General features: G+C 35.7%; 1 protein-coding gene across 1 annotated transcript; it reads left to right on the forward strand.

Moving 5' to 3' along the window:
* The first annotated feature begins 1,501 nt into the window (after positions 1–1,501).
* LOC149491878 (uncharacterized) lies at positions 1,502–2,790 on the forward strand. The gene is made up of 4 exons (XM_089716988.1): positions 1,502–1,686; positions 1,744–1,991; positions 2,424–2,518; positions 2,638–2,790. Exons 1-4 carry the CDS (start codon positions 1,502–1,504, stop codon positions 2,788–2,790), a joined length of 681 nt encoding a protein of 226 aa, XP_089573114.1.
* The last annotated feature ends 8,853 nt before the right edge of the window (positions 2,791–11,643 follow it).

The raw sequence follows: 11,643 nt of genomic DNA on the forward strand, positions 1-11,643 counted from the left end.
AATACAAATACAATTGCTTACTTGAAGTAGGAGCTTTGTGTTTCTTTTAGTTTTATCTCAAATCTTAATTTCATATATATTTCCTAGTTAATTATATTTAAATATTTAATTAAAATTAAATAAATCATATTATCCATTTTTTTTAGTCTATAATCATTATATTGTAATAAAATAAAATAATTAAAGAAAAAAAATGAGAAAGCCAATTGTTTTTAATCCAAATCCATATCGGTAACGAAATTCCAAATTGTCTAGGAATAAAAGTCCCAAACTATATATAGGAAATTGACTACAACTTAATTTATTATTATTTTTTACTCTGCAACCAAAATTTCGAGTATCTTCAAGTTCGTGGATAGAAGTACAGATAGAACGAGATTGAAGACACTTATGGTAAGATTAATTCAAATTTGTAATTTTAATAATGTTTTTAACTTGGTTGTTCTAGATTTTGTATGGAAGGTTATATATATTATCATTGCTTTATAAAATTTCTAATTTTTTAATCATTTATTTATTTTTTTACTGTAATTTAATAAGTTATCTAAAAATATAGCTGTTATTTTTCTATTATAAAGGACAATTTGGGAAAATAATAAATGAGAAACATGTATAATATGATGAGTTGATGATTTTTTATTTCACAATCAATTATATGCTAACTTTTCTCTTATTCTCAATCAAAATTCTCTCAAATTTCCATAGTTCGTTATTTTTTCTATTGCTTTATTTACCTTAATATTGGAATTATCTATTGTTTATTTTTTATTTTCTTACTTCCAATTCCAAATTATTCTCTAATCTCAATTTTTCCATTCATAAATTTACTTCATTTGATTTTTTTAATAATTTTCTTAGTATTTGAAAATAATAATTTCCAACTCATTCCATTAATTTTATATTCCATTTATAGTTTTCTATATTAGTGAATTAGAAAAATTTATAAATTTAATATAATAATAGTTCTAAGTTAGTTAATAGAAGATTTTCTTTTAAAATTTTATAATAATTTATTTTAAAATTTTAAAATTATTATTTATTTATGAATTCGGAATCAAAATTTTATTAATTTTTTAAAAATTTGAGTAATATCAGAACCGAATCGGACCGTAATTCGAACAGTCAGTTCATCGGAACCGTGCCGAAATCAAAATCGGACCGAAATCAAAAGTTCAATGATCGATTTCGACTCAAAATTTTAAACATTTCGATCCAACGGTTACATGAACCGGAACCGGGTTCAGGCCATGCCAACTCCATCGCCTTCTATTTTTGACTTCTTTTTTCGTTCTTTCAAATTTGATGTGACTTCTAACTGTGACTCTAACTTTCTTTTTAAATAATTTGACGTGACTTTCAACTTTCTTTTTAAATGTGTGTGGGTCGACACAACACTACCCTGCTTCCATCTGTGCGGCTTGTTCCATTTTAATAACCTAAAATTAGAAATTCTTGTTGTTCATCTTCTTTCATTTTTTGGGATTGACAAAGGAGCAAGATAATGGAAGAAACGAATGATTATGACCGCTATTTGCCACTGTATGATGCAATAGTACAAGGCCAACTGATTACTGCGAAAGGAATAATTGAAAAGGATTCTAGAGCGCTGACTGCTTTCATCTCAGACATGCAAGACACTGTTCTCCATGTGGCAATAGGAGCTGGCCACTCTATTGCATTGATACAGTCTCTAATCGAAAAATTGCCAGCTGATGCACTATAAATAAAGAATTATAATGGTAGCACGTACCTTCACCATGCTGCTACTTGTGGCAACAAAGAAGTTGCTATGCTTCTGGTGGAAAAGAATCCAAAATTAACTCAAGCAACAAACGATGAGAACCAGGTGCCACTCTGTGGAGCTGCTCAATATGGCCATAAGGAAACTGTCAGTTTTCTTCTATCAGGGACGAAGAATGAGGATCCAAGTCCTTTTGCTGGTGAAAGTGGTGTCAAACTTCTCCGTTACCTGATAATTGCTGATTTTTACGGTTTGTGCAATTTCTTGTATTCATGGTCTGATAGCTGTGTAATATTAGTTATTTTAGTAGGTAGCTGTTAATGGAGGGAGTGTAAATTAGAAATATTTGATAGAAATAATTGCTTATTTAGCTGGTTAACTTAAAATGATGAAAATGACATTCACTGTTTAATTAATTGAATTCGGAAGAAAAATCAGCGGATACATTATCAAAAAAAAAAAACTTTGTGAAACACAAAAAGTTAGAGTGTTTGATGTTTCATAAAAAGTTACCCGAAAGCTACGTTACTAAATATTACAATTTATAGAGATATATGGTTTTGAGTTGATGAAATCGCTAAAAGTTAGTTTAAAAATTGTTATCCAACCGGGTTTTACTATGCTTTATTTCAAATATGGTTTACGTAACTAACATTAATGCCAAAATTATTCTTCGTGACAGACATTGCAATTGATGTATTGAACCGCTATCCCGAATTAGCACGTGAATACCAAGAAGGTTCAACTGCTTTAGATGCACTGGCGGAAAAATCTAAAGTATTTGCAAATGGAAGCTGGCTTGGATATTGTAGGACCCTATTGTATCATTTTTGTTCTGGTGATCTTAATTCATCTATGCTATTCATTGCAAATTATTTTTTCCATGAATCAATCAGACAATGTGCTGTGGCGTGCCCACTCAAGTGGGACCCACAAATTCTTTGTTGGTAGTGTTTGTATCTACTCAAGTAGGACTCACAAGCTTACCCACAAATTCTTTGGTTGGTGGTGTCGGTGCCTACTCGAGTAAGACTCACATGCTTAAATAAATAAAAAAAAGTAGAAAACGCGATTTATACGCGTCTTCCTCTCCTATAACACTACAAAAAAATCGCCGATTTGCGACCGATTTTTGCGATCGACTCAAATCAGTCGCAATTTTGCGACCGATTTGCGACCTATGGACAAACAGTCGCTAATTGTAGCGCTAAAAATTCCCGCGAGTTTGTTTTTCAGTTTGCGACTAATGTACTACGGATTTGCAACCGATTTTGCGACCGATTTGCGACTACGTTTTATTCCGTCGCAAAATTGCGCGCTTCAAAATTAGGAATAAGTTCTGCGACCGATTTGCGACTGATTTGTGACCGATTATTTGCGACCGACAGTATTAGTCGCAAATCGGTTGCAATTTTATTGCGAAGTAAAACGACGTCGCAGAGTTAAAAATTGCGACTGATATTAATGAAATTTGCGACCGACAAGTTGGTCGCAAATATTAGGGCTGCTTTAAACACCAGACGCCCTCCTTCTTCTTTCTTCTTCTTTCTTCTCCTCCTCCTCCTCTCCTCTCCTCCATTCGCAACGCCGCTCCAGTCCTTCCTGACGCCGCTCCAGCCCGCCTGACGTCGCCATCTCCGCTCCATTGCAACTCCGGTCACTCCATTGCTATTTGGACACAAGTTGAGGTAAGTTTTGCGATTTTTTTTTTCGATTTTTTTTTTTTTGCGATTTTATGTGTTTTTATTATAATAATTTTTGGTAAGTTTTGTGTGTATTTGCGATTAGAAATTAGGTACTGTTATTATTATTATTATTAAATATAATATTGTTACTGTTATTATTATTATTATTATTACTATTATTGTGGGTTCTATTTGCCAGCATTTTCTGCTAATGCAAATGTAGAAAACTATCAACCAAGTGTTTTTGAAGTTGGTGGATACATATGGTGGGTTCTAATTTTAGTTCCATTCCTTTCAATTTTTAGTTTTTCAAATTTTTTTATTTATTTATGATTAATTGCGGCATTCATTTATTTATTTATTGCTTTTTGGCGATTGGGTCTCAAACTGCAATTCAAACTTCTAATCTCACAGTTTTGGAGATAAATTGAGTATTTAATTTTTAATTGCTGTTGTTTTTCACCTACATGTTTTGATGCTGGAGACTTTCTCTTTACCCTAAAGGAAACAAGAAAGCATTTAAAGAGAAATACATATCTATATATTTAGAATTATGGAGTCCAAATGCATTACCTTTACATAAGGAGGGTAATATATGCTTCAGCTTATTTGTTTCTTTATAATCAAATCCAAGATAAGTATTTGGCTATTCGAGCTACTGGATTACTAGTTTGGTTTTTATACATAGTTTTTTGTGATTCAGCTGTTTATATTAATTTCTTTTATTAATGTTTTTATCCCAATCACATGTTCATTTCAACCTTTTCTTCCTATTGCAGTGGATTTCAACTTGCATCAGCAAAGGCTGCCCAACATAGGCTAGACCGTGGTGTTTGGACTAGTGTGCGTTTTGGGGACATGAGGCATGCTTTAGCTGGTATATTATAAAATGAAGTTACATTTATATTTTCTGTTTCCTATTTTAATGGTCTGCACAGTTAGATTAACTAGATTTTAGTGATTTGAGACGTCTTAGCCTAATGATGCTATCGTTGTCTCTGCACACGCATGAGAAACCAAAATGTACTTTTTTCATTGCAATAATGACTTGGATAGTTCTTGTTTGTTGGTTGGCAAATAGAATATACTAGTGAATGAATGAGAGGAAATGCTAGTGAATGGTAATAAATGAGAAAATACTTAAAAGGTTGCATTGATTGGTAACCTTTCTGGTTTCTCGGAATCTATTTTCTTGCTCTATGCATATTTAGATTCAGTAATCTAAGGTTTTTATTGTTTGGGAAATTTGTTTTACTGATTTGACAAGGAGATCGGTTCTGTTGTTACAGCATGTGAACGTCTAATAATCCTTGAATCTGACCCAAAAGAATTAAGAGATTACAACATTCTTATATATATACCATTGTGGATTTTATGACCGATCATTGCAATATCTCAAGTTGTATCAATTTTGATACAATTTTACAACTACAATTAATAATAATGTTTATATTAATTTCTTTTATTTCAACTTGGATTGCAAATATTATTTGTACATGTTAACTTTTTAAATTTGCATTTTGTTATTGACATATTAGCATTTGTTTTTGGATGTATTGTTGTATGATGCAATGAATATATAAGCATATTTACATTTTTTAAAAAAATTCATCAACAATTTAAATTAGTTTTAATTGTAATATAAATTATAATAATATTATGGTTTTATAATAATATTTATTTTTTTTTAATTTTTCAATTTTGCGACCGATTTGCGACCGATTAGCGACCGAAAATAAAAATTTTAAATTTACAATTTGCGACCGATTTGCGACTGACTTGCGACAGAATTTTCTGTGACTAATTTGCAACCGATTTATCGGTCGCTAATTTGCGACCGGAGAAAAAAATCGGTCGCAAAATATTTTGCGACCAGCATTTTTGCGACCGACAAATATCGGTCGCAAATCGGTCTCTAATTGATTTAGCGACCGATTTTTTGGCATTTTGCGACCGAGCAATCGGTCGCAAAATGCCATTTTTTTGTAGTGTAAATAGGAGAGGATTTTCCTCATTTCAAACATACCAACTGAGAGAACGGTAGAGAGTTTTTTGTTTAAGAGGGTTCTTAAAACTAAGGGTTTAGAAAATAGAGAAGATTATTAGGGTGTTTTTTTGGGAAACACTTGTGAGTGCCACTATTTTGTATTACTCTCTTTGTAAGTCTACTATTTTTCATAGTAGAAGAAATATTCGGAGTTGGTCCCGTGGACGTAGCCCTAAACAGTTGAGGGTGAACCACGTAAATTTCTGTGTGTCCCAATTTTTTATTTTTCCGTGCGTAATTATTCTCGTAACTTTATTGCCGACATCCTAACAAGTGGTATCAGAGCCGAAGGTTTCAACAGGTCCAACCAGACTGATAGCGGTACCGGATCCGTGGATATATTTTGAAAATAAATATACCACGAAGACGAGAAAATTACGACGAGTCCGTTGGTGCAGTCCGCTCGAAAAACGTTGCAGAATCGACTTAGTGGTGAATAGTAAAATAGTAACTCGTGGTTGATGTGAATAATTACTATTGGCGTTACTGTTGCTGAGTGTCACTGTTAAGCCCAGCACTATTCACGTATAGTACTATTCATGCATACAGGTACTATTTACATATATACTATTTACGTGTACAGTTACTATTATCTGTACTATACTATTCACATATACGGTTACTATTCACTCAAAAGTCATGGAAGCTAGAACGAGCAAAATGATCAGTCTAAATGGCGCAAATTACCATATATGGAGAAATAAAATGAGAGATCTCCTTATGGTAACCAAATGCATTTGCCCGTGTTTGGTTCAAGCAAACCGGAAGACAAGACTGATGAAGAATGGGCTTTCGAGCATGAACAAGTTTGTGGTTATATTCGACAATTTGTCGATGATAATGTATACAACCACATTTGTAACGAGACTCACGCCAGAACATTATGGGACAAGCTTGAACAGCTATATGCCTCAAAATCCGGCAACAACCAATTATTTTATTTGACGAAGCTGATGAATTTCAAATACCAAGAAGGTACTTCTGTAGCAGATCACTTGAGTGAAATGCAGGACTATTCACCAGCTGTCAAATATGGGCATAAAATTTGATGATAAAATCCTCGGCCTTATGGTGCTTGCCTCCTTACCAGAGTCTTGGGAGACTTTGAAGATATCAATACAAACTCTACACCACATAGTGGAGTTAGCTGGGAATTTGTTAAAAATGCTGTTTGAATGAAGAAATGAGACGTAAAGCACAGAATCCTTCTTCATCTCAGTCAGACATTTTTTTAGCAGATGCTAAAAGAAATAACCAGCCCAGAGGGAGGAGCCAATCTAGAAGTTCAAATACAAGAGATAAGAGCAGGGGTAAATCAAACAAATTTGCCAATATTGTGTGCCATCATTGTGGGAAGAAGGGGCACATTAAAAGGTATTGCCGGAAGTTCAAAAGTGATCAGGAGAAGATCAAAGGCAAAGCAAAGAAAGAAGAAAGCAGTGATGATGAAGCCAATGTCATTGCTGAGTTCCAACTGTTCATTGAAGACACTATCAATCTTGCAACCCAGAGACCAGTTGGGTAATTGATAGTGGGCTACACTTCATGCAACATCTCGGAGAGAAATTTTTCATCTTACACACCAGACAATCTGGGTGTGGTCAAGATAGCAGACGGCAAACTGTTGAAAGTCGTCGGTAAGGGAGATATTTGCCTGGAGACAGAAAATGGTTCGAGATTAATTTAAAAGATGTCGTGCATGTACCAGACATGCATTCTAATTTAATCTCGGTTGGCAGACTTGATTGAAAATTTCTGTAGCACCTTCAGAAATGGTCAGTGGAAACTCACAAAAGGTTCCATGGTGGTAGCAATGGAAGAAAGATCCAAAGCTGTACGTGATGCATGCGAAGCTCTCCCGAGATGCTTTAATGTAGCAGAGGATGACAGTACAGTTGAATTGTGGCATAAACTAGGCCACATGAGTGAGAAAGGAATGACAACTCTGGTAAAAACAACATGCTATCTGGATTGGATAAAGTCCATTTAGAGAAATGTTCTGATTGTATGGCAGGAAAGCAGAATAGAGTAGCCTTCAAGATTTCTCAGCCTTCCAGAATGAAGAATGTGTTAGATCTGGTACATTCAGATCTATGTGTGGACCATTGACGATGTCATATGGTGGAAATCGATACTTCATTACATTTATCGATGACCATTCTAGGAAGACCTGGGTATACTTTGAAGTCTAAAGATCAAGTTTTAGATGTTTTTAAACAATTTCTAAACTTGGTTGAGAGACAGACAGGCAAAAGCTGAAGTGCATCAGAACAGATAATGGTGGAGAATACACTGGGCCATTTGATGCTTTCTGCAAAGAGCATGGTATTCGACATCAAACAACACCTCCCAAGACGCCGCAATTGAATGGTTTGGCTGAGAGGATGAACAGAACTTTGATGGAGAGAGTCAGATGTTTACTCTCACATGCAAAGTTGTCTAAAAGATTTTGGGGTGAAGCTCTTCTTACAGCAGTTCATCTTATAAATCGTTCACCTTGTGTTCCTCTAGTATGATACTCCAGAAAGAGTATGGTCAGGAAAGGATGTTTCCTATGATCATTGCGGGTGTTTGGTTGCAAAGCATTTGTGCATATTCCTAAGGATGAGAGGTCTAAGCTTGATGTCAAGACTCGACAATGTGTATTCATTGGCTATGGCCAAGATCAATTTGGCTATAGATTTTTATCCATCCAGAAAAAGATGATAAGAAGTAGAGATGCTGTATTTGTTGAAAATCAGACTATTGAAGATGTTGAAAAGACTCAGAAGCAAGCTGCCGATAGATCTGAAGATGATTCAACAGATGTGCAAATAGTTCCTCCAGCAACAGAACAAAGACAAGTTGGAGATGAAGAAATGTTCCACAAGAACAAGAGCCAGAGTTAGAAAATCCAGAAGTTCCTCAAATGAACCAGAAGAATGATTTTGATGGTGTTCATGTTCAGCCACCAGCACCAGAAGGTTCTCAAACATTAAGAAGGTCTAGTAGAGTCAGACAACCATCTACTAGATATTCAGCAAATGAATATGTATTGATGACTGACGGGGGAGAACCTGAATGCTTTGAAGAAGCAATGGAAAGTGAACACAAAAGGAACTGGATTGAAGCCATGCAAGATGAAATGAAATCCTTGCATGAGAATAAAACATTTGAGCTGGTAAAGTTGCCCAAAGGCAAGAAAGCTTTGAAGAACAAGTGGGTGTTCAGGATCAAGCAGAAGAACACAGCTCCCAACCACGATTCAAAGCTAGACTGGTTGTGAAAGGATTCAATCAAAGAAAGGGTATTGATTTTGATGAGATCTTTTCACCAGTTGTGAAAATGACATCCATTCGGACAGTGCTCGGAATGGCCGCCAGTTTTGATCTGGAAATCGAGCAAATGGATGTAAAGACTGCCTTCCTACATGGAGATTTGGAAGAAGAAATATACATGGAGCAGCCAGAGGGTTTCATAAAAAAGGGGAAAGAAGATTGTTTGTAAACTGAAGAAGAGCCTGTACGGCTTGAAGCAGGCACCAAGACAGTGGTACAAGAAGTTTGAGTCTGTTATGGGGGAGCAAGGTTACAAAAAGACTACTTCAGATCACTGTGTCTTCGTAAAGAAATTCTCTGATGATGACTACATTATTCTCTTGCTCTATGTAGATGATATGTTGATTGTTGGTCAGAATTCTGTCAGAATTAATAGCTTGAAGAAACAGCTAAGTAAGTCTTTTGCTATGAAAGACTTGGGACCAGCAAAGCAGATTCTTGGCATGAAGATTACAAGAATCGAAGAACCAAGAAATTATGGTTGTCACAGGAGAAGTACATTGAGAAAGTACTTCAAAGGTTTAAAATGGAGAATTCTAAAGCGGTTAGTTGTCCTCTTGCTAATCACTTTAAATTAAGCTCAAAACAGTGCCCTTCTACCGATGGGAGAAGGAAGAGATGGAAAAGATCCATATGCTTCAGCAGTTGGAAGCTTAATGTATGCCATGGTTTGTACACGGCCAGATATTGCTCACTCAGTCGGAGTAGTGAGTCGGTTTCTTTCAAATCCTGGAAAGGAACATTGGGCTGCAGTGAAATGGATTTTCAGATATCTTCGAGGTACGACCAAAGTATGTTTATGCTTTGGAGATGAGAAGCCAGTATTAGTCGGTTATACCGATGCAGATATGGCTGGGGATGTTGACTCGAGAAAGTCCACATCAGGGTATCTAATCACATTTGCAGGGGAGCTGTGTCATGGCAGTCAAGACACAGAAGTGCGTTGCTCTATCAACACAGACAGAATTCATAGCACTAACAGAAGCATGCAAAGAGTTGTTGTGGATGAAGAAGTTCTTGAATGAACTCGGAATTCATCAAGAACGATATTTGATATTCTGCGATAGTCAGAGTGCGATTCATCTTGGGAAGAATTCCTCCTTTCATTCAAGATCAAAGCACATTGATGTTAGATATCATTGGATGAGGGATGTACTGGAGATGAAGCAGTTACAGCTTGAGAAGATCCATACAGATGAAAATGGATCAGATATTAACGAAGATTCTTCCAAAAGATAAGTTTGAATATTGTCGACTAGCTGCAGGGATGATAGAGAGTATGGCTAACGTCACCACTTGAGTGTCCAGGGGGAGATTTGCTGTGGCGTGCCCACTCAAGTGGGACCCACAAATTCTTTGTTGGTAGTGTCGGTACCTACTCAAGTAGGACTCACAAGCTTACCCACAAATTCTTTGGTTGGTAGCGTGAGTGCCTACTCGAGTAAGACTCACATGCTTAAATAAATAAAAAAAATAGTAGAAAATGCGTTTTATACACGTCTTCCTCTCCTATAATAGGAGAGGATTTTCCTCATTTCAAACATACCAACTGAGAGAACGATAGAGAGTTTTTAGTTTTAAGAGGGTTCTTAAAACTAAGGGTTTAGAAAATAGTGAAGATTATTAGGGTGTTTTTTTGGGAAACACTTGTCAGTACCACTATTTTGTATTACTCTCTTTGTAAGCCTACTATTTTTCATAGTGGAAGAAATATTCGGAGTTGGTCCCGTGGACGTAGCCCTAAACAGTTAAGGGTGAACCATGTAAATTTCTGTGTGTCCCAATTTTTTATTTTTCCGCTGCGTAATTATTCTTGTAACTTTATTGCCGATATCCTAACACAATGTTCCTTTTTTATTGCAGATTTTGTGGGTATCTATGCGAATAGAGAAACTGTTCCTGGAGATGGAGATATTGAGAATCAAAAGGGAGAATAAGAGAAAACAATAAAGAACTGAAGCAATTTCAATTTCTACTCCGCATACAAATACAGTATTGATGAATAAGCAAGCCAAGGAACTACTGAAACTCTTGATTTCTGAAGTTAGAAAAGCAGGTGTAAAACACTGATAAAATATTAGGACCTGCATCTCGGAGACTGCTATATCGGGTAATCAAGAATTTGTTATAGAGGTTATTAAAGCCTACCCTCATGTACTTTGGCTTAGCGATGAAAGCGATGGGCTTACGATCTTTCATCTTGCCGTTAAATACCGCCAAGAAGAATCTTTAATCTCTTATATCAAATGGGTACGCATAAGCATTTTCTTACAGCAGTGCACGATAATCAGACAACACATGTTGCATTTAGCAGGGGATTGCGGCCTTCAAACAGAATTTCTTAGCTGCTTTTGAAATGCAAAGAGAACTGCAATGGTTTAAGGTTATATATAAATATGAACTTAGAACAGACAATCTTAATTTCCTAGTTTATTTTTTCATAAATCAGTTGTAAAATTTTGCACAGGAAGTGGAGAAGGTTGTCCAGCCATCATACAAAGAAGAGAAAATAAAGAAGGAAAACTCCAAGAGAGGTGTTCACAGAGAAGCACAAGGATCTGTTTGAGAGAGGCGAGAAATGGATGAAGAAAACAGCAATATCATGTGCAACTGTTGCTGCACTTGTTCTTACTGTAGTTTTTGCAGCAGCTTTTACTGTTCCAGGTGGCAACAGTGATAAAGGGATTCCCATTTACTTAAGCCAAAAATCTTTTATGAGTTACGCTATTTCAGATGTCTTAGCCCTTTTCTGTTCAATTACTTCACTGCTAATATTTCTTGGAATGATCACATCCCGATATGCAGAAGAAGATTTTTTAAAGCCTTGCCTATGAGATTGATCGCTGGTCTTAT

This window comes from Jatropha curcas, unplaced genomic scaffold (assembly GCF_041381405.1).
Source record: "Jatropha curcas cultivar XTBG-Jc1 unplaced genomic scaffold, XTBG_Jcur_1.0 HiC_scaffold_286_pilon, whole genome shotgun sequence".
Lineage (NCBI taxonomy): Eukaryota > Viridiplantae > Streptophyta > Magnoliopsida > Malpighiales > Euphorbiaceae > Jatropha > Jatropha curcas.

Coding starts and splice junctions, on each gene's coding strand:
- LOC149491878 (XM_089716988.1), top strand. CDS start 1,502: ATGGAAGAAACGAATGATTATGACCGCTATTTGCCACTGTATGATGCA. Junction 1,992..2,423: donor GATAATTGCTGATTTTTACG/GTTTGTGCAATT, acceptor TCTTCGTGACAG/ACATTGCAATTGATGTATTG. Junction 2,519..2,637: donor CACTGGCGGAAAAATCTAAA/GTATTTGCAAAT, acceptor TGAATCAATCAG/ACAATGTGCTGTGGCGTGCC.